The sequence below is a fragment of the Cetorhinus maximus genome, chromosome 3 (assembly GCF_964194155.1).
Source record: "Cetorhinus maximus chromosome 3, sCetMax3.hap1.1, whole genome shotgun sequence".
Classification (NCBI taxonomy): Eukaryota; Metazoa; Chordata; class Chondrichthyes; order Lamniformes; family Cetorhinidae; genus Cetorhinus; species Cetorhinus maximus.
In genome coordinates this window covers 86,127,672-86,153,994 of record NC_135881.1, presented here as the reverse complement: position 1 = coordinate 86,153,994, position 26,323 = coordinate 86,127,672, and the positions used below count along the sequence as shown (strand labels likewise).

At 46.4% G+C, this 26,323-nt stretch overlaps 1 protein-coding gene across 2 annotated transcripts in view; it reads left to right on the top strand.

The window, feature by feature from the left end:
- ddc (dopa decarboxylase) overlaps positions 1-26,323 on the top strand; it is a 184,231-nt gene that overhangs the window by 39,352 nt on the left and 118,556 nt on the right. Inside the window, exon 5 of one of the 2 annotated variants that reach the window (XM_078538626.1) lies at positions 3,586-3,720. The exons of the other annotated variant lie outside the window; for it this stretch is intronic. Within the exon in view, the coding sequence (XP_078394752.1) occupies positions 3,586-3,720 (135 nt within the window). The remainder of the gene's footprint in view (positions 1-3,585; positions 3,721-26,323) is intronic. 2 annotated transcript variants of the gene reach the window in all.

The following is a 26,323-nucleotide window of genomic DNA, read 5'->3' as shown; positions in this document are numbered from 1 at the left end:
AAGAAGTTTTCCTCTTTTCTCCGATGGGTTTTCTATCTGTCTCTTTTGCCTCATTCACCTTCTGTACTTTCTATTTCCCTTCTCATGTTTGATCATGTAGCTACGTAAACTCACTTTCACAGCTACATTCTCCTTCCTTAGCAACTGTCTGCGGTTCCGATTTAGTCTACATGGGTTCCATCCGAAATTCCAGCCTTCATGTTTTTGATCTACCCACAATTGCAGATATCCCCTAGACATTCAGAATTCCTCGAAGCGCTGTTCTTGCTGAATCCTGAGATCCCTATCAATGCCATGTGCCACTACTTGCATGCCCTCAAACTCTCTCACTTTAACAGCACCAACTCACTCTATCTCAAAGCTGTCCTGGTCCACAGTTTTATCCTTTGTCTCATTCAGCGCTTTAACAAAGAGCATCTTATCTTTTCAGTTGTGAAGAATTGCAAGCTTCAAAACTCAATGGTACCAATGCTCCCAGCTCCTTCTTCACCTTCACTTCTCTCTGACCCCCACCTCTTCTTACAATCTCACCCCTTGCCCTGAATTCACGGTATTCTCCGATCTTCTCTTCTCTGACCCTGAATGATCTATCCTTAACAATGGCCTCAGTTTTATCCCTTAGCACCCACCTCCCACCTTAATGAATATAATAAAGCTCAGCATGATGCTGATGCTGCCCCAGTGAACTGATCTCTTCCCTTCTGGACCCTATTTCTTTTTCTCTTGTCCAGTCTCTTTTCACCTACATCTGTGACTTTTCTGATGCCCTCCATCATTTTAACAGTTTCCAATTTCCTGGTCCTAACCGTCCTCTCTACACCATGAACAGCTAATCGCTCTACACCTCCTTCCCCCACCATGATGGTCGAGGAACCTTTGCTTCTTCTTTGAATGTAGGCCCAACCTGTCCCCAACCTCCATCACTTCTTTCCGCCTGGTTGAATTTGTCCTTACATTGCACAACATCTCCTTCAGCTCCACTCAACTCCTCAAAAAAAGGTGTTTTTATGGTACCTGCAGGAGTCGTAGTTATGGCTGCCTTTTTGTGGGATAAGTCAAGCATTCTTTGTTCCAGTCCTACTCAGGCCCCCTGGAAAATGTCATCAACTTTTCTTCCAAATTCTGATACATCTTCTGTTTTTCTCAACCAAGGAGCACACCCTAACCCCAATGGTTGATAGGACCATCTAACATGCCTGTTCTATTTCACGCACCTTTGCTCTTGCCCCTCTCCACCTTCCCAAAATCATGATACGGTTCCTCTTGTCTTTACCTTTTCACCCCACAAATATTCAACAGATCATTCTCCACCATTTCCGTCACGCCAGCCTTATGCCATCACCTCCCCTTTCAGCATGCTGAAGGGACCATTCCATCCACAACACCCTGGTCCACTCCTTGGTCACCCCAATACCCCCTCCCTTTCCTACGGCACCTTCCCATACAAGCACAGGTGATGCACACCTGCCCTTTTACCTCCTCCCTGTTCACCATCCAAGATGCTTCTTTCAATTAAGTTACTATATTTACTGCTTACGATGTGGTCTCCTCTATATTACAGAGACCAAATGCAGAATGGGTGACTGCTTTGCAGAACATGTCCGTTCAGTTGGCCAGTGTTATCTCGAGCTTCCAGTCGCCTGCTGTTTGAATTCTCCTCCTTGCTCTCATGCTGGCCTTTCCCACTTGGACGACAGCATGACAGAGAGAATAAACAGGGGCAACACAGAGCGCATCAGGTTGCTGAAAGAGGGAAGAAAAAGATGGAGAGAAAGACTCTCAGCAGGAAGCCATACCCACCCAGGATGCTCAGGATGTTCTTCTATCTGTGAGAGACAGCGTGTTCGAGATGGGTGGGTTAAAAGGCCTGCCTTGGTTCTCTGGGATTTTATCCCAGTTGTTTTTTTTACATTTTAGGCCTTCTAGCCCTCACCCCTCACACTTCATCACCCCCCAGCCACTCTCAATGCCACTCCATCCCCCATGCAATTTCAATGTCAACTCATGCTCCCCACCCACCTCCAATGGCACCTCATACCCTCCACGCCAATTCATGCCCCCTACCCAGCCCAGTAGCCCCTTATGTCCTCTATACCAACTCATGCCCCACACACCCCAAAGACTCCTCATGCCTTCCATGCCAACTCATGCCAACCCATCCACCCCCCATTGCCCTCATGCCCTCCATGGCAATTCCATGCTGATTCATCCAGTATATAATAGAACCAATGAGATCTATGGTAACAGTTGTGAATGGCTGATTTTTCACACATCCCGTTGTTACTTTGGGGTTTGTTGGTTCTGTACATTGTATATACTGGATGGATCGGCATGGGAAGTGCCATAAATTGTCATGGAGGGTTTGAGAGGCCATTGGGGCATTGGGAACATGAGTTGGCATGGAAGGGAAATGGGGCACGGGTAAGACCTTTTGACTTTACCTTTCTGAAGGTTCCCGGATCAAAACTGTGGGACACAAAATCTCTGGAGGGCCCACATGTCCTGGAGAAGCTGGCCCAGTTCCACAAAAATTGCGGATGGCTAGAAGATGTCCCATCAATTAAGCCAGCCACGTAGGGACTGCAGGGTGCAGGCATGATAGCCGCACCCTTATCCAGTGCCATCGGAAATTGGAGGCACTGGGAATGGGGACGGGAATCCTGGAATCAGGCCCTGTCCGTTATTTTTGCATGGCTTCGGAGCGCTTATGACTCCATGAAAACCCCGCCCATCATCTCTGCCTTTTTTTGGTAATCAGTGTAATGTATAACACCAAAATCCTTTCTCCCCTTTTATGGATTTTTAAAAACCAGCAACCTGATTTCTATAAATTTCCCACAACTATATCTACACCACCTGTTTTCAGGTGGTTTAATGGAAGGATATCTAACCTATTAGATCTACAAATCTGCAACTAATCTAGGAAGACCACAATCTGTATTAAAAGACCAATTAAGAAGTGGCTTAAGAGTGTTAATTTTGAATGCACATTGTAAAACATCCCTCATATATTATGTCACATTATTAACTCATGAATAGAGCCTTTGACACTTTTCCAATTTTCGTAAGTAGTGCCACAAAATTGAAAAAGGCTCAAATACTCCCATTGTTTTGATGCAGGCAACATATAAACCAGGATATCTCCTTCTCCACCACTTTCTTGAGGACAATTAGGGATGGGCAATGAATGCTGGCCTAGCCAGCAATGCCCACATTCAGTGAAACAGTAAATAAAAATAAAAAGGTCTTAGCTGGAGCATTGAGTTCCAAGGTGGCAGTGCTAGCATCAAATCAGTGTGACCAATTGATGGATGTTACAATCTGCCTACCCTGCATACTTTAGGTGGATGCTCCCTGCAAATGCATGAACATCCTCACCAAAATGTTGTCTGGTGCAGCTTACACCAGAAGTACGTGCCTTTTAATTGATCCATTCATGGGATGTGAGTGTTGTTGGCAAGGTGTGCCATGGACGCCATTTTCAAGCCAAAATGGTATTTGTGGCATGGAAAACCGCTCTCTCAGGAGCCAAACTATGTGACTGTTTAACCACTGGCAATTCATGATCATTAATTCTTTATTCAGGGCACAGCCAGTGAAAGTACATTGGTGGCACTTCTTTCTGCAAGGAAGAAGATGATTACACAAATTCAAGCTAACTGTCCCGATCTCGAAGAAGTCATGATCATGTCAAAGCTGGTGGCTTACACATCGGAGCAGGTGAGTGTTGCTATTTTTGCTCTGTTCTTTGAACTGTCCTCATCTAATCTTAAATGTCATTATTAAATAAGGTATTTAACATTTTATAACAAATGATAACTGTTGACTGTGAATATGGACAGAGAACTTGACTGAAAGAAATAAAAAATAATATTAAAAAGTCATTCTTCTCTGTAATTAACCATTGTTGTGCATTTAGTAGACTTGGGTTTTAAGAGAGCCACAACTTAGCATACTTTTAAGTTGTACCAAATTATTAGAATGTAGGTGTCAGTCTGGATATTGTGTGAAGGTTTTGCCACAGATGTAGCCGAATTCCCATTTAGATGTTCAGAAAACACGGCAGAAATCAGAGCTTTTAGGTTTCTGTCTTTTTGTAATCAAATCTCAAACTACAATCTCAAAATGGGGTGGGGGGGTGTGAGGTTGGGGGATAGGTGCTTAGACCATCCACCCCCTTCCTATGTGTTGGCAGGAGCTTGAAGGCATTTCTGGAATGTCCCTAGACTACCCTTGGAACCCCACTCAATAGGCCCTTGATTGGCTCATTCCCTACTTCTACTGAAAGATCATAAGAGCATAAAAAATAGGAGCAGGAGTAGGCCATCCAGCCCCTTGAGCCAGCTCTTCCATTGCTTAAGATCATGGCTTATCTGATTGTAGTCTTAACTCCAATTTCCTGCCTGCCCCTCGTAACCCCTGCCCCTCATAACTCCCTTGCGGATCAAAAATCTGTCTAGCTCAGCCTTGAATAGATTCAATGACCCAGCCTCAAATGCTGCCTGTGCAAGCAAATTCCAAAGACTAATGATCCATTAAGAGAAGAAATCCCTCTTCATCTCCATCTTAAATCAGAGACCCCTTATTTTTAAACTCTGCCCCCTAGATCTATACTCTCCCACAAGAGGAAACATCCTCTCAGCATCTACCCTTTGAAGCCTCCTCAGAATCTTATATGTTTCAATAAGATCACCTCTCATTCTTCTAAACTCCACTGAGTATAGGCCCAACCCGCTCAACCTTTCCTCAGCTGGAGAATGCCTCTATGTCCGATTGGCCATTAATATTTTTTACTGCAGGATTCCTCTGGTGGATTCAGATGCATTATTCTGGAGAGTAACAAATTCATTTGTGTATTCTATAAATGATTCTCTTTTGCATAAATTATTCCATTAGTTTACCATAGATATTTATGTCTTCAGAAGGTCAATGACCAGCAGATTGCACATGAATCTTTATAGATTCCATTGTAAAGGTCAAGTGCAATTGCAACAACAACAACCTATAATGCTTTCCCTCAGCTCATATTGTCCGTGAGACCCATCTCCATGTTCCTTCAATCCTATTCCCACTAAACTGCTGATTACCCAACTTTCTCACCCCGTGGTAGCTAATACTGTACAGTTCTCTCTCTTAGGGTGTTATCCCTCACTCCTTTAAATCTATCATCATCACCCCTCTCCTAAAAGAACAATCTTTGCTCGCCCCCACAACCCTCGCAAATTACCACCCTATCTCCAAGCTCCCATTCCTCTTGAAAGTCCTCGAACACATTGTTACCTTCCAACTCCATTCTCTTTGGTCTCAGAACTCCATGTTTGAATCCCTCCAATCAGGTTTTCACCCCTGTCACAGTACCGAAACAGCTCTCACCAAAGTCATAAATGACATCCTATGTGACTGTGACAAAGGCAAACTTTCCCTCCTTATCCATCTCAACCTGTCTTGCCGTCTGTCTCACTACCTCCTTTCTAAATTCCGCTACTGTTGCCAAATTGTCTGACAGATTATCTAACATCCATAACTGGATGAGCAAAAAATTTCCTGCAGTTAAACATTTGGGAAGACTGAACCCATTGTTTTCGGAATTGTTTCACACAAAAACAGAATGGAATATGAGTAGAGCCAGCATGGCACCCACCCCACCCACCCTGTTTCTCTGGTTCTCCATCTTGTTATGGGAAATTTTGTTCTGTAAGAGAGAGGGCAGAATGTCAGCGATTGTGTGGCACTTTGGGTGATTTTCCATAGCTGAATAGTTGAAGGTACGTGGAAGCAGTGAAAGGTGGGCATGAGGCTTACATCTGTGGAAGTTGTATTTGGGTGAGTTGGATTGTGTGAATGTTAAACACGAGCACTGAGTGCTGCTGGGTGAGTCTTTGGGGTATGGTGTACTGAGCAGTGTGAGAGACTGGTGTTCTGATGGGTTTCGGGAATAATGTAAAACTGCATTCACTAACTTTGACCATTTGAGTTCATTAAACTTCTTGTGGCACTGCTGCCAGGGTCCTTGGGGCCAGACTCTGAGCCTTTATCTCCCTTCCCGTTTGCTCCAACTCACTTTGGAGGGTTTAAAGATGGGGTCTCCTGGCTTCCTGAGGAAACATGGCCTTTCTCTTTGAGTCGACTTCCGGTACTAGTGCCTCCTTTTTGGCATCTGAGAGACTTCAAGCCCTCTCATTGGCCTTTTGTTCGGTGGCCCTTCAATTTAACTGTATCAATTTGAGCCTTTGGTTAACTAGTGAAATTTCCCTTTAAGAGGGACAGACTGACTTTAAGGGTTGGAGGCTAGATGGAACACATGCTGGCCTCTGTCCCTCCCTTAGGCCCACTGTTGTACATGCCTTCAGCTAGCAGCACAGGTCATGTTAGATTGCACACCACAATCATTTTAATGAAGAGGCAGCATAAAATTTCCGTGTTGCCTACCTCCATCAGGATCAACACGGGCAAGACACAAATTGTGACATAAATGTCCAAAAAAGGCGCACTCCAATATTCAGCCCTTTGGGCAGAATTTGAACCATGGCACGATGTTCCCAATGACAGAACAGGAAGAGTGCACCACTTCCGCTCTCTTGCTTTTTGCACGTTTGCACATGATTCTAATTAAAATTTAAAATGCCGGTGGTGTGCATGGGCGACACGTGCAATCACACAGTGGGGGCTGCTTTTCGGTGGTGAAACCTGCCATCAGCCAACTATGCTGCAGCTACAGGTGGACTATAAATAAGCCTCCTGGTCAAATAGGGAGGCTCTGCAAAACAGCCAAAACTTTCCAGCCCCACTCCATTACCATTAATATAAGACTTACAGAGAGCACAAAGGTGGAACAGGTAATTTTCAAGTTTGAATTTCACTTGTAAATATAACTCATTACATTGCTTTCACTTTATTCATGTTTGCATCATCATTACTTGTTGAGATCAGCTCAGAGAGTTAAATGTGCTGGCACACCTCATGGTTGGCACACAGTGATGATCACAGGGGAATCAGGGATATTTCTTTATCATGGAAGAAACAATGTTGTGATTTTGCGTTCACTCTTTATTGAATGCTCATGTTAGTGTCCAGTGTTGTACTCGCCACTCTGTGGGACATAGCTGAACTTGTAGGCTCAGTTGGCCCTCCCTCCTCTGCATTGCAAAAGACATTGTCCAAGATCATTCTCAGCGGGGATAATTGAAATGTTGTACGTGAACTGACAGCCTTGTGAGGACTCTGCCAGCCAACACCCTGAGATAGATCCACATGTGGACATTACTTACATCACACTTTAGGCTGCCCCCCCATTTTCTTACTTAGACTATTCCCACACCCTCAGGACACCAGGCCCTTTCCTCTTCCCTCCTCTGTGCTCCCGACCGCACTCCACACACTCCACCCCTTTCACCACTGACTCTTGGGACTTTCTAGTCCCAAACCTCCATGCAAGCTGTCATTCTCCTGTTCCCCTCCCTTATGCCGCAGAGTTCAACAAGGAAAACCGCTGACCTCAATCACAACTGCTCAAAGCTGGCTGTTGCATGCCTTTGTACAAATGTGAACCGGGTGCCTAGAGATTCTCATGTGCCGCTGTCATTACCTTGTAGGTAGAACATAATTTTTTTAAAAGCTTTACTCTAATAAATATTCATGGAATATATTACACCTCTCTCAGTCTCCTCCACCCTCAGCTCCAAAAATAAATACGAGCAGCTCATGGACTTCCTTCACTAAGATTGAGACCATTTGACCAGTTGCCTCTTTGTGTCTCTCTTTTCCATTAGCCCACCTGGCCAAACTTTCTATGATGCTCCCCCACACCCTAGTCCTGAACTCCATATTTCCCTAGTTCCTTCCCTATCTCCCTCATGCCCTTTCTGAGATTACCTTGTCCGAGACCTATCTCGTGTTCCTTTGAATCTATTTCCACTAAACTGCTGATCACCTGATTCTCCCTCCTAGTCACCATATTAACTGACATTGTAAATGGTTCTCCCTCTTCAGTGTTGTCTCTTTGTCCTTTAAATCTGTCATCATCGCCCTCTCCTCAAAAAACCAAGGATTGAATCCTTGCAAGCTACCATCCCATCTCCAACCTCCCTTTCCTCTCAAATCCTTCAACTCGTTGTAACTTCCTAAATCTGTCCTCATCTTTCCTGGAACTCTATGTTTGAACCCTTCTAATCAGGTTTCCAGCTCGTCAAAGTACCAAAACAATTGTAACCAAAGTCGCAAATGACATCCAATGTGACTATGACAAAGGAAAACTTTCCCTCCTTGTCCTTCTCAAACTGTCTGCAGCCTTTGTCATGGTTGATCACACCATCCTCTGCAGCACCTCTCCACTGTCATACCACCGGGTGGGACTGCTCTCATATGGTTCCATTCTCATTTATCTAATCATAGTGAGTATCACTGTCAATGGCTTTCCTTCCTGTTCCCATACTGTTACCTCTGGTGTCTCACAAAGATCAACCCTTGGCCTTTTCCTATTGCTCATCTACACACTGCTCCTTGGCAACATCATCCAAAGGCACAGTATTATTTTCTACATGCATGCTGACAACACCTAGCTGTACCTGACCGCCATGTCATTCACTCCCCCACTGCTAAATTATCAGACTGCTTAACTAACATCCAGTAATCGATGAGCAGAAATTTCCTCCAATTAAATATTGAGAAGACTGAAACCATTGTTTTTGTATGTCGGGACTCATCATTTATGAGTCCTGACATACATTGTGTCAGCTTCAGTGATGTGACATGATTTTTCACTTACAAAAGGCCTAATTGGCGCAGGGGCCCATTTGTGCCCAATTAACGGCACCCAGTTACAGCCTGGAGGTGAGACCCAGTAACTATGGGCCCTTTGAAAAGACAAATAGCAGGCGATTAAAGGCGAGAGGCCACTCAGGTCTGCAGCTAATCCCTGGAATGACTCCATTGCATATAGATTCAGGGTGATGATGAACTTGACAGCTGCAGGTAGGGGACTGTCATGGGGGTAGTGACCTCATGCTCCAAACACCGTTAACGGGTCCGGGCAGTTGGTCTCGGACGCTTGCTTTGCAGAGACCTGAGGTCACTAGCCCCATGACAGTCCCCTACCTGCAGCTGTCAAGTTCATCATCACCCTGAATCTATATGCAATGGAGTCATTCCAGGGATCAGCTGCAGACCTGAGTGGCATCTCGCCTTTAATCGCCTGCTATTTGTCTTTTCAAAGGGCCCATAGTTACTGGGTCCCACCTCCAGGCTGTAACTGGGTACCGTTAATTGGGCACCAATGGGCCCCTGGGCCAATTAGGCTTTTTGTAAGTGAAAAATCATGTTGCATCACTGAAGCTGACACAATGTATGTCAGGACTCATAAATGATCTGGGCATCGGGTTCCCAACCGCTGACTGAAAATCCAGCCCCCTACCTGTGTCATCTCCTCCAGCCCTGCAACCCTCTGAGATATCGGCAGACCTCCAATTCTGACCTCTTCAGCTTCCTGATTTTAAATGCTCCACCATTTGTGGTCGCACCTTGAGTTGCCTAGAACTCAAGCCATTTCTACCCCTCTCCATCTCTTGGTTTCATCTTTTTAAGTGTCAGCCATGGCTCAGTTGGCCTTGATTCTCAAGGCTCTAGGTTCAAGCCCCACTTCAAGTCTTGAGTACAAAAATCAAGGCTAACACTCCAGTGCTGTACCGAGGGGCGCTGCACTGCTGGAAATGCTATTTTTTGAATGAGATATTAAACCAAGGCTCCATCTGCCTGCTCAGGTGGATGTAAAAGATCCTATGGCACTATTTTGAAGGAAAGCAGGAAGTTATCCCCAGTGCCCTCTCCAAGGGATATCCCTCTAAAGGATATTTATCCCTTAGTCAACATCACAAAATATCTGGTCGCTATCGCTATTTGTGGAGTTTGCTGTGCAATATTGGCTGCTGCGTTTCTGATAGTACAACAGTGACTACGCTGCAAAAGAAATGTACTTCATTGGCTATAAAGCAGCCTACTTAGGTTCTCTGAGATTTTGGCCCAGTTATATAAAAGGCTATTAGGCCCTCTAACAATCATCCCTCACCCACCTCCATGCTCTTTCATACCTCCATGCCGCCTCCTTCATACCCCTTACTCTGCTTCCATAGCCATTCACCCAGTATCCACTATGGACAAATTTCAGGAGTTTTGTGGAAATGAAAAAAAATTTCTAACAATCTAAGAGAGCTCTCACTCATACACATTTATTACTGAAAAAACTCTCATTCAAGAAGCCTATTAAAAACTTTTAAATTCCCTCAAGTGGTCAATCTATCATAAAAACAAAACAAACTTCTATTCATTAACCCATTTTGGAGCTTTTGAAACTCAGCCAATGATTCATAATGAGCTCAGTTATAATAACAGTCCTTGGGAACTGTCAACAATGAAGTCTATTGAAACGGCAGGAATAGAACAAACTACACCAGATTGCCTGTCAATCAATGCACTCCAGCAACGGGTGTTGTTTTTTTACTCTGATAGCTGCAACCTATTTTTTTCACTTTTAATGGGCTAGGTGTTTAAATAACTTCAAATCATGACATTTAACCAGACCTTATCCACCTTTCACAAGCATTTTTTTTATTCATTCACGGGATGTCAGCATCGCTGGCTAGGCCAGCATTTATTGCCCATCCCTAATTGCCCCTGTTCAGAGGGCATTTAAGAGTCAACTACATTGCTGTGGGCCTGGAGTCACATATAGGAATGACCAGGTAAGGACAGCAGATTTCCTTCCCTAAGGGACATCAGTGAACCAGCTGGGTTTTTACAACAATCATTTCATGGTCATCATTAGACTTTTAATTCCAGATTTTTATTGAACTCAAATTCTACTATCTGCAGTGGTAAGATTTGACCCCAGATCCTTTACCCTGGATCACTAGCCCAGCAACAATACCACTACACCATCACCTCCCCCTCCATAAAGTTGTGATTCTCACACTGTGGGTTAAGGCTCTTAGAACAGTGAAAATGGAGTTTGTTTGAACTGAACACTAATTTCAAATGGCTCAGCTGAGTTTGGGTGTTGCGCCTGTGTGATTCACACAGCCTGTGCTATTCCCTCTGCTGCCAAAAATGAGATCTGCCAGAAATAGGAGCAGGACTTACACATCAGGGCCCCACCCACCATTTTTAAAGGCAATCCAGCTGCTAATATCTCTTTATGTGACTCAGATACTTTGTTTTATAATGCACCTCTGAAGTGCCTTGGGATGTTTTATTACACGAAAGGCACTATATAAATATCATTTTTTGTTGTTTGTCGTTCACCTGTATACTATTGAAAACATACATACTGACTTCAAAAGTTATTTGAGAAAAGAAAGATCACCCCTGTCATCAGTCTGGCCTTTCCTCCCTCATTGTTTACCATTATTTAACCTCTCACTATATTTCTCCATCATGTTTTCCTTTCTTTTCATGCATGATTTATATATCTTTTCAGTTACTTTTATTTTTTTATCTCCATCCTCCACTTCTTTCAGATCTATTTCTGCTTCTCATTTTCTTCCTGATGGGTATACAATATGTGTCTGTTAGCTATACACATTCATACTTTAGGACTGTCAGCAGCTTTAGAAGGAACTCATTATCTAACCCAAATACTGCAAAGATCTTTTATTCATTTAACAGGAGCCTTTGTTATTTTATAGACTCATAATAGCCAATGTTAATTACTTTTGAACAGGCAGATAGATATATTTAAAACACACATTGCAAAAGTAACAGATGTTTATCATGATTGACGTGATTTTCAGACCAGCAATGTAAACATCTGGTGCTTTTAAATAAATATTAACAGTGATGCAGATGTTTCCAGAACGCTGTGTTTAATCAAAAAGGCCCTGATTTGACAAGTTCCTTCCCCCCCCCAGTGTACAAAGGTCAGGAAAAAGGAATTTCCACAACTTTCCTTGGGGTAAAGCCTGGCTACAATTGGTGTAGCACAGGCCTGAGCACCATTTTAAATAAAAGCAAAATACTGTGGATGTTGGAAATCTGAAATAAAAACAGAAACTGCTGGAAAAACTCAGCAAGTCTGGCAGCGTCTGTGGAAAGTTAAATAGAGTTAATGGGTAGAATTTTGCCCTTGGTGTGTGGGCTTGGCGGAGGCGGTCGGAAAGCTGACTGCCAACCGTGATTGGCACCGCACCGTGATTTCACGCTGGCGGGCCAATTAAGGCCCGCTCAGCGTGAAAGGCGGCTGGGGAAGCTCCAAGAAGGGGCGGGTGGGGAGCGGGGGCATGATGTCTGCCGGGTTCAATGGCGACCTGGCGGCTGATTCATAAGCGGCCCAGGCAGCCCCTGGAAGGTTGCCATGGACGGGCGCTGAAGTCTCGATGGATTCCAGTGCGGTTGGACATGTCAGGCAGCAGGGCAGGTCGGCGGGGCAGTCTGCCCCATGTTTCTCTGATGAGCGCCTCACTGCCCTCCTGGAGGGGGCAGCAGCCAGGAGGGAAACCCTTGTCCCCAGAGACAGGAGGAGGAGGTCCCTGCACCTCACCAAAAAGGCCTGGGAGGAGGTGGCATCCAGGATCAGCAGCCACGATGTGGTGAGGTGCACGTGGCTGCAGTGCCAGAAGTGCTTCAACGATCTGCTTCGATTGGGAAGAGTGAGTACCGTGTCGGAATGGGTCACTTTCCAGAACAGTTAAGGGCCGGCTACCCCTCCCACCCTGTGGACCTGAGGGGTGTTAGAATGCGAGTGGCAAGTGTCAATGAAGCCAGAGCTGGCCGAGAGGGTGATCCCTGGCTGCTTGGACTGAGTGTCTTGCGGCTCAAGGGCCACGAATCGGCTGAGCCCTGCCAGGTGTTCCTCAGCTGGGGTTGGCCAGGCTGCAATGGCAATGCAATTAGAGTGAACTAACCAATGCTCCCCTATCCTTTCAGGAGAAGACATCCCATAACAATATTGAGAGGTTGCGGACTGGAAGGGGACCCCCATACCTCCTAATCCTGACGCGCAATGAGTGGGAGGTACTGGAGCTCGAGAGGTGGCATGCACCTCGGTCAACCAGCTGCGGTGAGGTTGGGATGCCAGACGAAGGTAAGAGTGCAGTGCACAGAGGTGAGAATGTCAGCTATTGCAACCATTGTAGTGTAATCTCTATGTTGATGTGAGCCTCAAACCTGGAGTCCCCATTGATAATGGAAAGACGAGAGCACCATGATACAGATATCTGTTGTCTTACCAGGGTGCCTGGCATGCACAATGACAGTGTAAACTAATGACATGTCCTTCTTCTCCCTTTTAGGCTCACCAGCAGGCACTCACAATGAGGACCCTGAAGGCCCACCCCTGACCCGGGAGGACCGCCATGCTCACCACACACCTGTGTCACACCCTCTCTATCAAGCACGCACCAGCGCAGGTACCAGCACCTCGGTGGGCTTAAGATCTCCATCTGGTATCTCGATGCACATTGGTGAGGGCACTTCACACTCGCTTGCGATGCAGGTGGAGGCAGAGGGTGCCCAGGGCACCGGCACCCGGTGGACTGCTGGAGACCAGGACAATGCTCAGTTGATGGATGATGATGGGCCTCTGGAGTCATCCATTAGGCAGCAGATGCTGAAAGTCCAGCAGGGTGTGCAGGAGGATCTGGCAGAGATAAATGAGGGAAGGCTTGCCATGGTGTCCGTTTGGGAGGAGTCCCTGCAGAGCATGACCACTGCATTGACCCTCATGGCTGAGCACAATGCCTTGCCCATGGAGAAAGTGGTGGCTCTCATGAAGAGGCTACTACAGGGACACAATCGGGACTCTGCACTTGGACCTGCAAGCGCTCACGCCGGCAATGACCTCAGCTGGTCACTGTCAGTGTGGGAGATGGATTGGGCTCCCAGCATCCCAGCTAGGTGCCCATCCATCAATGGTGAGCAGGGAGATCCAAAGCGACATCGCATTGGCGCATGAGCTGCTTGCCGTCTCTGCAGGCTCCTCTCAGGGCACTTCGGATGAGGGCAACAGCTCCTCTGCCCCTCTGCCAGTGACCGTGGAATCTGATGAGGTTGCAGCGACTGGGGAGATGCCAACTGTGGAACTGGCAGCTCCCTCTCAGGCGGGGCCAGCACAGGCTCCACTGGCCAGAGGACAACCTCCAAGGTCATCAAGGCCAACAAGACAGCAGAGTCAGCAGGCTGTCTCCAATGCCGGTGCCAACGAGGGAGGAGCACCTAAACGTAGCACCCACAAACGTAAATGTAAAGCACCTTAAGCACAAGATGGCCTTATCACAGTTGATATTTTGTTCCCCCATTTTGCTCTAACTTTTTTAATGGTGTGGTTAAGAACACTGGTTTATGTTCATTGCAGCTATGTTTCACATGCACAATTAAATGAGATTTTATTTTGTGCTATTGGCCTCTGTATGCTTCATTTGTTCTGTAGGTGCAGGGTAGGCCATTATGTAATGATGGGCGTGTGTCTCTTGAAACGTTATTGCACAGGCACAGAGTGTATGTTGGTGGCCAAGGAAATGGTCCTCTCTGGGGTCAAGTATGGAGCCTGCAGCCCTGGCATGTGGTGGTGGTTCTTATTTGGTAGCCTAACTGAAGGAGTGTTGGATCAAAGCATCCCGGGTGTCCCTGTCTCCCTGGAGGTTACGCAGGTCAGCGTCCATGCCCTCAGCGTTCTCCTCACCTTGCTCATCCTCGGGCTCACTATTGGAGTCATCATCTGTTGCCTGTGCAGCAGTGTCAACATCCTCTTCCTCCAGTGGGTCCGCCCTTGCCAGTGCCAGATTGTGGAGAGCGCAGCATGCAACCACTCTCAGTGACCCCCGCTCTGGGGTGGGGGATTGCAGTGCGCCCTCTGAGCGGTCCAGGTATTGGAAGCCCATCTTGAGTAGACCAATGGTTCTCTCTGCCACCACCCTTGTAGAGGCATGGCTCCTATTGTACCGCTGCTTGGCCTCTGCTCTTGGGTGGTGGAGAGGCGTCATGAGCCGCCTTTTCAATGGATAGCTCTTGTCACCCAGCAGCCATCCATCCAGTTGGGCTGGAGCACTGAAGAGCCTCAGCACCTGGGAGGGTCTCAGGATGTAAGTGTCAAGGGAGCTGCCAGGGTACCTTGCACAGACTTGCTGAATCTTTATTTTGTGATCACACACTATCTGCACGTTCATGGAGTGAAATCCCTTCCTGTTGACGAAGGCACCCGGCTGACCCACTGGTGCCTTGATGGTCACGTGTGTGCAGTCGATTGCTCCCTGGATGTGGAGGAACCCAGCAGTCACTGCAAAGCCTCTGGCTCGCTCGGCCTGGCTGGCCTTGTCTGTACAGTAATAAATGGAAGTCAATGCCTGAACAGAGCTTCTGTCATCAGTTTGACGCAGCTGTGGACAGCTGATTGGGAGACTTCACAAAGATCCCCCACTGACCTCTGGAAATAGCCAGAGGCATAGAAGTTGAGGGCCACTGTGGCCTTTAGGGCCATTGGCATGGGGTGTTCGCCTACACAGAGCTGATCTCAGGCCCGATCCTCTGACAAATGGAGGTCACGGTCTCCCTGGAGAGATGGAGCCTCCTTTCGGCACTGCACTTCAGACATATTGAGTTAGCTGCATCGCCGCCTGTAAACCCTGGCAGCAGGATAGTGGCCCCTTCGGCGGCCCCTTCCACCTTAGACTGCCAGCTAGCCCTGCCCCTTTGCGCCTGCGCCTCTCCTCCACAGGTCCCTCCCCTGGAAGCTGCATAGGGGCACCTGGCCTTCTCTCCCTTCTGCCCCTCTCTTCCTCCCCAGAGGAGGTGCCACCAGCAGAGAGCATAATCCCCCATTACCAGGGTAATGGAATCTGTCTGAAACCTGGCTTCCAGGCCCCTGGAGGATACAGACCATGTGGGCCCTTCCAGGTATCAGACAGCCTTCCATTACCCTGGTAATGGGGATTGTGGTCTCTGCTCGTGTACTGAAACGAAGCCTAGAAATGCTCAGAATGCAGCTCTGAAGCGAGATGAAGCTGTCCAGTTCACAAAATCAACCGGCAGCACACGATCTCCAAAACTCCTTAATACTCACATTGACAATGCTGCTGGCTCTTCTCATCCAGCTTTTATGAGCTTTTGCAAATTATGGCCTGCCCACCTGCCCGTTTTGCCCGTGCGACAGCAAAAGATTCTGCCCAATGCTTCAGATCATTGACCTTTTATCAGAACTGGAAAAAGTTAGAGATGTAACAGGGTTAAAGCAAATAGAGAGAAAGGCAACAGGAGGATGGGAGGAAAAGGACAAAAGGGAATGTCTGTGATAGGGTAAATGACATGAGAGATTAAATGGCAAAATAAATTAAATTGCGAGGCAAATTGGGGTGGTAATGGGACAAGGAAAGAAACAAAAGATATCCTGATGAAAGGTCACAATCTGAAAAGTTAACCCTGTTTCTCTCTCCATAGATGCTGCACTGCCTGCTGAGTGTTTCCAACACTTTCTGTTTTTATTAAACAAAAGATATGCCAAGAGGATGTGTTAATGGATTTTTTTAAAAAATCATTACCAACAGCTGCAACCCAAAAACAAACAAAAAAACAAAGAGCAGAGGGACATGATCTGAAATTGTTGCCCTCGGTGCTGAGTCCGGAAGGCTGTAAATGCCTATTTGAAAGATGAGGGGTTTTTTATTCACTCACGGGATGTGAGCATTGCTGGCAATACCAGCATTTATTACTTATTCCTAATTGCCTTTGGAATAGCGGTGGTGAAGTACCTTCTTGAACCGCTACAGTCCACGTAATGTAAGTACACCCACGGTGCTGACTGCTTTTTGATACAAGTCCACCTTAGGACTCATGAGGAATGACACCAAGTCAGCAGCAGGGAAGCTCCCAAGTCTCGTGCCCTGGCCTGAATTTTCATCTTTGAGGCGGGTAGCAGGAGTCGGGAAAATTCCCAGCTTGGCCCACCCACCTCGGGAGAAAATGCCAGCAAAGGTGGGATCTTCATTGCCGGAGAGCAGGTACAGGTTGGAGTCAAGCCAGCCAACCTGGGAAAGGAGTTGGAGGCAGCCACAGGATGCCAAGGTGGGCTGTTTAAAACAGTGAGAATGCTGTGAGATTTCGTCCCAGTTAAAATAAAAATACAATGGGCCATCCAGCCCTCACCTTTCACATTGCCCTCACCCAATCATCCATGCCCCATGACCCTTCCATACTAGCTTATGCCTCCCACCCCCATGGCCCCTCATACCTCCAATGCTAAGCTATAGCACTTTTTTGTATCCATTCAAGGGATGCGGGCTTCGCTGGCTGGGCCAGCATTTATTGCCCATCCCTAATTGCCCTTGAGAAGGTGGTGGTGAGCTGCCTTCTTGAACTGCTGCAGTTCATGTGGTGTAGGTACATCCACAGTGCTGTTAGGAAGGGAGTACCAGGATTTTAACCCAGCGACAGTGAAAGAACAGCGATATATTTCCAAGTCAGGATGGTGATGACTTGGAGGGGAACTTCCAGGTGGTGGTGTTCCCATTTACCTGCTGCCCTTGTCCATCTAGATGTTAGTGGTCGTGGGTTTGGAAGGTGCTGTCGAAGGAGCCTTGGTGAATTCCTGCAACACATCTTGTAGATGGTAAACACTGCTGCTACTGTGCGCCGGTGGTGGAGGGAGTGAATGTTTGTGGATGTGGTGACAATCAAGTGGGCTCTTTTGTCCTTGGTAGTGTCAAGCTTCTTGAGTGTTATGGGAGCTGCAATCATCCAGGCAAATGGGAAGTATTCCATCACACTCCTGACTTGTGCCTTGTAGATGGTGGACAGACATTGGGGAGTCATGAATTATTTGTCGCAGGATTCCTAGCCTCTGACCTGCTCTTGTAGCCACAGTATTTACATGGCGAGTCCAGTTCAGTTTCTGGACAATGGTAACCCCCAGGATGTTGATAGTGGGGGATTCAATGATGGTAATGCCATTGAACGTCAAGGGGCGATGATTAGATTCTCTCTTGTTGGAGATGGTCATTGTCTGACACTTCTGTGGCGCGAATGTTACTTGCCACTTATCAGCCCAAGCCTGGATAATGTCCAGGTCTTGCTGCATTTGGACATGGACTGCTTCAGTACCTGAGGAGTCACGAATGGTGCTGAACATTGTGCAATCATCAGCAAACATCCCCACTTCTGACCTTATGATGGAAGGAAGGTCTTTGAAGAAGCAGCTGAAGATGGTTGGGCCGAGGACACTACCCTGAGAAACTCCTGCAGTGATGTCCTGGAGCTGAGGTGACTGACTTCCAACAGCCACAACCATCTCCCTTTGTGCTGGGTATGACTCCAACCAGTGGAGAGTTTTCCCCCTGATTCCTATTGACTCCAGTTTTGCCAGGGCTCCTTAATGTCACACTCGGTCAAATGCGGTCTTGGCGTCAAGGGCAGTCACTCTCACCTCACCTCGGGAGTTCAGCTGTTTTGTCCATGTTTAAACCAAGGCTGTAATGACGTCAGGAGCTGAGTGGCCCTGGCGGAATCCAAACTGGGCGTCTGTGTGCAGGTTATTGCTAAGCAAGTGCTGATTGATAGCACTGTTTATACCCCCTTCCATTACCTTACTGATGATGGAGAGTAGACTAATGGGGCGGTAATTGGCCAGGTTGGATTTGTCCTGCTTTTTGTGTACAGGACATACCCTGGACAATTTTCCACATTGCCAGGTGTATCTGCTGCTGAAGGATTGATAACAAATAGAAAGTGGCAGCACTTCAACAAGTGGCTCTGTGGAAAGTTCTCTGTGTGGGATGATTTGCCTGAAGACACAAGTGACCTTTCCATTTGCATTTGTGAATATGTCCAACACTAGGGCCAAAAGCAATGCAAGCTGCACTGCAGCATCTTTGCTAGCATGACATGTAGATAGGCAGTTGAAACAGCTGCTTTTGGAGCTCATACTTAATTTATCTATGTACCCATTTGCACACATTTTAAATTCATGATAACTTGAAAGGCACAATTTTGTGAAAATGAGGGGAATGCTTTACTCCAAGGAAGCAAATGTTGCAATTTTTGGATTATAACATATCCATGAGTCAACACTTGTGTTAAAATTTATGAGGAGCCTTGGATGAATGCACTAATTGTTCAAATGGGAACAATGCTGGTCAAAGCAAGGAAGGGGAAAGGACATTTTGGCGGACATAATGGGTACATTGGGAGATTGGGAACTCCATAAATAAGGCCCATCTGCATGAAAGGCCAGAGTGAAATTACAGCCAACATAGCTAACTTGGGAGCCAGGACATTAGCAGAAGCAAACGAAATTGGCAGTTCATACATTGTGACCATGGTTGCCATACTTTCATGAGCAGGCAGCAGAGCAGCAGAATGGGATAGAGGCAGCCTTTGCAAGCAAGACCTAGGTTGGCAAAATAAAATGGATGTAATTCTAATGGGCCAAAGGATTAAAATCAGATGTTTGTATGGCAGGGAGGAAGTTGAAGTCTTAACATGGGGCCCAATGCCTTTGCATAAAACACCAAAGTGGAGATATGGGAAAAAGACTAGGGCATGATGTATTGATCAAAACTAACTTTTGGGAGTGAATTTCCACTGGAGTTCTCCCAGATATCTGCCATACTTTAATTCTGTTTTTTCGCTGCACAGGTGATTCCTGCTTATTTCAGATTTCCAGCATCCACAGTACTTTACTCTTGTGTCATATTTAACTAACTGTTTGAAATTTTGGAAGAAATAACAAAACATGCAGACATGGACAATATGGTGGATAGAGTTCAGGGAAGTTTCTTAGACTGGCAGAAAGGAGACAGTGGTGTGTCATAGGGATTCATGGTGGGACCACTGTTATTTATTATATAAATAAATGGTTTGCACTCAAAATTAAAGGTAGTGTTGCTATTTGAAGATACAACCAAATTGGCGGGATAGCTAATAGTGAGGAGAAAGACACCAAAATGTAGGAAAACAAGCAAGCTTGCAGGGTGGGTGGATAAATGGCAAATAAAATTAATTATAGGGAAGTGTGAGGTGGCTTATTTTGGAATGAACAGGCCACACTGATTCATCGGAAGGTAAGAAAAACAAATGTGGTAGGCCTCAACAAAAAAAATAGGTTGGTGAGGCTATAAAGAGTACAAAGTACTACGGTTCATTTCTAAAGAAATAGAATAAAAGAGTAAGTAATGTTAAATTTATAATGAACTTTTTGTTCGACTGTACTTGGAGTGCTGTATGCCATTCTGGTCCCCCTACTACGAAGGGGATGTTGAAGCACTGAAGAAAGTGCAGAATGAATTTACAAGGATGTAACAAGAATAGAGAGGATGCAACTGTCAGGAAGGATACAGCAGCCTTTATCTGGAAAAGAGAAGACTCAGAGGAGACCTGATAGAGGGCTTTATAATATGAAGGAGTTCAATAGGGTGCATATCCAGAAACAGTTTCCATTTCTCTGAGAGTTCGGAACAAGGGGACAAATATACAAGGTTAAAAGTAAAATACTGCGGACACTGGAAATCTGAAACAAAAACAGAAGAACAGAATTCAAATTCTTTGAAGGAGAGCCATAAGGACTCAAAATGTTAACTCTTTTTTTCTCCAAATATGCAAGGTTGTTAGGTTGAGGGAGGGGAATCCAAAGTTTAGGTCTAGATATGTGAATGCACAGCCAAGGAAATGGGTAATGCACAAGAGGCTAGAGTTCTTGGGGAGTTGAGGGATGGAGGAGGTTACAGAGGTAGGGAAGGAAGATGCCATGGAGGGATTTGAGCATGAGGCTGACAATTTAAAAATCAAGCTGGTGGACCTGGAGCACCTGAAGGTTAGCAAGCGCTGGGCTGAAGGGTGAACAGGACTGGGTGTGAGTCAGGATATGGGCAACAGAGTTTAGAATGAGCTCAAGTTTAAGGAGAGTAAAAGGTGAGAGGCTGGCCAGGAAATCAATGAAATAGTCAATTCTGGTGGTAACAAAATCTTGGATGAGGATTTTAACAACAGGTGGGCTATGATGGGTGGAGTAACGTGATATTAGACAGATGTAAGTAGGCGGACGGAGAGGTTCTGAAGTTGCAATGTAATTCGAGGTGAAATAAGACACCTAGGTTGCAAACAATCTGGTTTAGCTTGAGACAGTGACCAGGATCCCTCAAGGGATGTAATCCATGGCTAGGGATCAATGCTTTTTTGTGGATAGAGGACAATAGTTTCATTCTTCCTAATTTTTAATTGGAGGAAACTTCTGCACATCTAGGACTGGACTTTGGGCAAGTAATCTGCTAACACGGAGGCAGTGGTTGAGAGAGGTGGTAGTAGGGTCGAGTTAGATATCACCATATGGCACTTGATGATGTCTCTTTGGATGGTTTTGCTGAGGGACAGCATGTAGGTGAAAAAGAGGAGGGACCAAAGATAGATATGATGTGCAAGAAGAAAAGCTGTTGCAAGAGAATCCTTTGCAATAGCTAGAATTAATTGCCGGGGGAAGTGATGGTGTAGTGGTATTGTCGCTGGACTAGTAATTCAGAGACCCAGAGTAATGCTCTGGGGACCTGGGTATGAATCCCACCATGGCAGATGGTGGAATTTGAGTTAAATAAAAAAATCTGGAATCATAGCTATAAAAAAATCTGGAATTAAAACCCAAGAAACCAGTGATGACCATGAAACCATTGTTCATTGTTGTAAAAACCCATTTGGTTCACTAATGTCCCTTAGAGAAGGAAATCTGTCGTCCTTACCTGCTCTGGCCTACATGTGACCCCAGACTCACAGCAATGTGGTTGACACTTAAGTACCCTCTGAAATGGCCTAGCAAGCTAATCAGTTGTAACAAACCACTACAAAGATGCAAAAAAAGGGATGAAACCAGACAGGCCACCTGGCATCAACCTAGGCACTGGCAACAACTTTTGCAGCCCTGTTCACCCTGCTTACTAACATCCGGGGCTAATGCCAAACTTGGAAGAGCTGTCTCACAGACATAGTCATCCTCACGGAATCATACCTGACAGATAATGTCCCAGACTCCACCATCACAATCCCTGGGTATGTCCTGTCCCACCGGCAGGACAGACCCAGCAGAGGTGGCTGCACAGTGGTATACTGTCAGGAGGGAGTTGCCCTGGGAGTCATCAACATTGACTCTGGACCCCATGAAGTCTCATGGCACCAGGTCAAACATGGGCAAGGAAACATCCTGCTGATTGCCACGTACCGCCCTCCCTCAGCTGATGAATCCATGTTGCTCCTCCATGTTGAACATAACTTGGAGGAAGCACTGAGGGTGGCAAGGGTGCAGAATGCCCTCTGGGTGGGGGACTTCAATGTCCATCACCAAGAGTGGCTTGGTAGCACCTCTACTGACCATGCTGGCCAAGTCCTAAATGACATAGCTACTAGACTGGGTCTGCAGCAGGTGGTGAAGGAACCAACAAGAAGAAGAAAAAACATTCTCATCCTCACCAACCTCCCTGCCACAGATGATCTGTCCATGACAGTATCGGTAGGAGTGACTACTGCACAGTCATTATGGAGACAAAGTCCTGCCATTGTGTTGTGTGGCACTACCACTGTGTTAATGGGATAGATTTTGAACAGATCTAGTAACTCAAGACTGGGCATTCATGAGGTGCTGTGGGCCATCAGCAGCAACAACAGAATTGTATTTGAACACAATCTGTAACCTCATGGCCCAGCATATCCCACACTCGACCATTACCATCAAGTTAGGGGGTCAACTCTTGTTCAATGAAGAGTGCAGCAGGGCATGCCAGGAGCATACCTAAAAATGAAGTGTCAACCTGGTGAAGCTACAAAGCAGGACCACTTGCGTGCCAAACAGCTTAAGCAGCAAGTGATAGACAGAGCTAAGCGATTCCACAACCAACATATCAGATGTAAGCTCTGCAGTTCTGCCACATCCAGTCGTGAATGGTGGTGGATAATTAAACAACTCACTGGAGGAAGTGGCTACACACATATCCCCATCCTCAATGATGGAGGAGCCCAGCACAGTAGTGCAAAAGGTAAGGCTAAATCATTTGCAACAATCTTCAGCCAGAAGTGCCGAGCGGATGATCCATCTTGGGCTCCTCCGGAGATCCCCAGCATCACAGATGCCAGTCTTCAGCCAATTCGATTCACTCTGTGTGATATCAAGAAATGGTGAAGGCACTGGATACTGCAAAGGCTATGGGCCCTGACAACATTCCAGCAATAGTACTGAAGACTTGCGCTCCAGAACTTGACGCGCACCTAGCCAAGCTGTTTCAGTACAGCTACAACACTATCACCTGGAACGTCCTGTGGAAAATTGCCCAGGTATGTCCTGTACACAAAAAGCAGGACAAATCCAACCCAGCCAATTACCACCCCATCAGTCTACTCTCGATCATTAGTAAACTAATGGAAGGGGTCATCAACAGTGCTATCAAGCGGCACTGGCTTAGCAATAACCTGCTCACTGACACCTAGTTTGGGTTCCACCAGGGCCACTCAGCTCCTGACCTTGTTACAGCCTTGGTTCAAACATGGAGAAAAGAGCTGAACTCCCGAGGTGAGGTGAGAGTGACTGCCCTTGACATCAAGGCAGCATTTGACCGAATGTGGCATCAAGGAGCCCTAGCAAAACTGGAGTCAATGGGAATCAGGGGGGAAACTCTCCACTGGTTGGAGTCATACCTAGCACAAAGGAAGATGGTTGTGGTTGTTGGAGGTCAGTCACCTCAGCTCTAGGACATCACTGAAGGAGTCCCTCAGGGTAGTGTCCTCGGCCCAACCATGCTCAGCTGCTCCATCAATGACCTTCCTTCCATCATAAGGTCATAAGTGGAGATGTTCGCTGATGATTGCACGGTGTTGAGGACCATTCTCGACTCCTCAGGTACTGAAGCAGTCCATGTCCAAATGCTGGCTTGGGCTGACATGTGGCAAATAACATTCACACCACACAGGTGCCAGGCAATGCCCATCTCCAACAAGAGAGAACCCAACCATCTCTCCTTAATGTTCAAAGACATTACCATCACTGAATCCCCCACTATCAACATCCTAGGGGGTTACCATTGACCAGAAACTGAATTAGATGAGCCATATAAATACTGTGGCTACAAGAGCAGGTCAGAGGCCAGGAATCGTGTGATGAGTAACTTGATACCCCCCACTTGCCTGATGAGTGCAGCTCCCACAACACTAAAGAAGCTGGACACCATCCAGGACAAATCAGTTTACTTGTATGGCACCACATCCACAAACATTCACTCCCTCCATCATCAACGCACAGCAGAAACAGTGTGTACCATCTACAAGATGCACTGCAGGAATTCACCAAGGCTCCTTAGATAGCACCTTCCAAACCCACCACCACTACCATCTAGAAGGACAAGGGCAGCAGATAGATGGGAACACCACCACCTGGAAGTTCCCCTCCAAGTCACTCACCATCCTGACTTGGAAATATATCACTGTTCCTTCACTGTCGATGGGTCAAAATCCTGGAACTCCCTTCCTAGCAGCACTGTGGGTTTACCTACACCACATGGACTGCAGCGGTTCAAGAAGGCAGCTCACCACCACCTTCTCAAGGGCAACTAGGGGATGGGCAATAAATGCTGGCCCAGTCAGTGAAGCCCACATCCCCTGAATGAATTTTTAAAAATTGCTTTATAGTCTCAGTTTTTGTCTAATAGGGCTGAATTTTATGGGGGTGTGCGGGGGCGGTGTTGCCGTATTGCTTGCCCCCCCCACCCCTGGAAGGAAAGTCATTTCCTAACTAACCGACTTTTAAAAAGCCTGCCTCGCAACAATAACATGCAGCAGGCGGCCCCTGAGTGGATAGGAAGCCCTCTCAAGAGCTGCCAACCAAGCTGATTGGCCGGCAACTCTAGCAGTCCTGGCAGCGCCAGAGCTGAGCAGTGGATGCTGCTGGGATTGCAAGCAGCCCTTTGAAGATTGAGACTGGACTCCGGACCCAGGTAAGTCCTGGGCGTTTAGGGCAGTAAGAGACCGGGTACCCCAGGGAGGTGGGCAAGGAGGGGTGGGGGGCAGCGGGCTTTGGAGGTCAGGCTGGGAGGAGCAAAATGAGAGGGTGGGGTAACATTTTAGGGGGTGCCCATGATGCACACAGAGTACCCTTTAAAAGATGTGCCACCAATTCCTTTCTGCCTTTGTCAACACAATTGTAAAAAACGGCCTTTTCATTTTGGCTCACCTGCCACTGGCCAGCATTTTATGACAGTGGAGGTGATTGAGGCCCTTAATTGCCACTTAATCAGGCAGTGAAGTGTTTCAATAGGTCTAAAGACAGGTGGGCTAGTGGCATTGCGCACTGACCCCCCCCCCAAAACCCCTGGCTAGTATGGGTACTGGAAGGCGGTGGGCTGCCACCTGACATATTTAATATAGCCCCTCCCACCTACCCTCCATAAACACGACCAACCAAGGGTGGGGGTGTGTTAGCGGGGAGGCGTAAAATCCAGTCCATAGAATTTACATTCAATCTGTCCAACAAGAGAGGAGAACCACATAACAGCGGGTAGTACATTCCAGTAAATCAGCATATAGTGTACGCAAGAGGCTTTTTTTTGATCCCTGAGTCTTATAATTGTTTATCTAGTTATTGGATAGAGGATGTGAGAATCAGTCAAAGGAATAGTTGCAATAAACTGAACCAAAGTAGGATATCTAACGTAAAACCTAAAAAAAATCAGTGCCGAAAAGACTGGCTAAAGTGCAATAATTGAGTCAAACTAATATTCTAGATGCATTTAACAATGAGTTTTAAGCTCCATTAATGACATGCAACTAGGCCATATAAGGTTTAGATTTAATCCCTAATATGTGCTAAATTATCTCAGTTGAAGCTAGAGTTCAGGCACTGCAGTTATATCTAGCCCATACTCTCACTTACACAAAGACTGCCCACATCCACCTCCCTAATATCATCCTACTCTTCCCCTACTTCAGCCCATTTTCTGCTAGAATCCTCATCTACTATATCGTTGATTTGGCCATTCTCCCAACTAGTTATATCTAGAGTAGGAAAAAGCAGCCATGGTTCCCACTCATAATTGTCATTCATTAATCTCTGCTGAGAACTCTGCATGTACTGATATTTGACACAGATATGATGCTTTCAAATCGTCTGCTACCACTCACTCTCTGGGCTCATGCTTGAATAGCAACTTGGATGAGGTACTGGTGGGCTGCAGGGAGAAGTGAAGGGTGAGATTTTAACTCCTCAAAACCCACTCACTTACACAGTTAAAATTGGGCCCATAAAATCCTGAGTCAGTGCTTTCAGGAAGAAATATTGATTCTTAATGGTGGCTTAACAGCGCAATTATTGTTTATTTGCCAATTATGT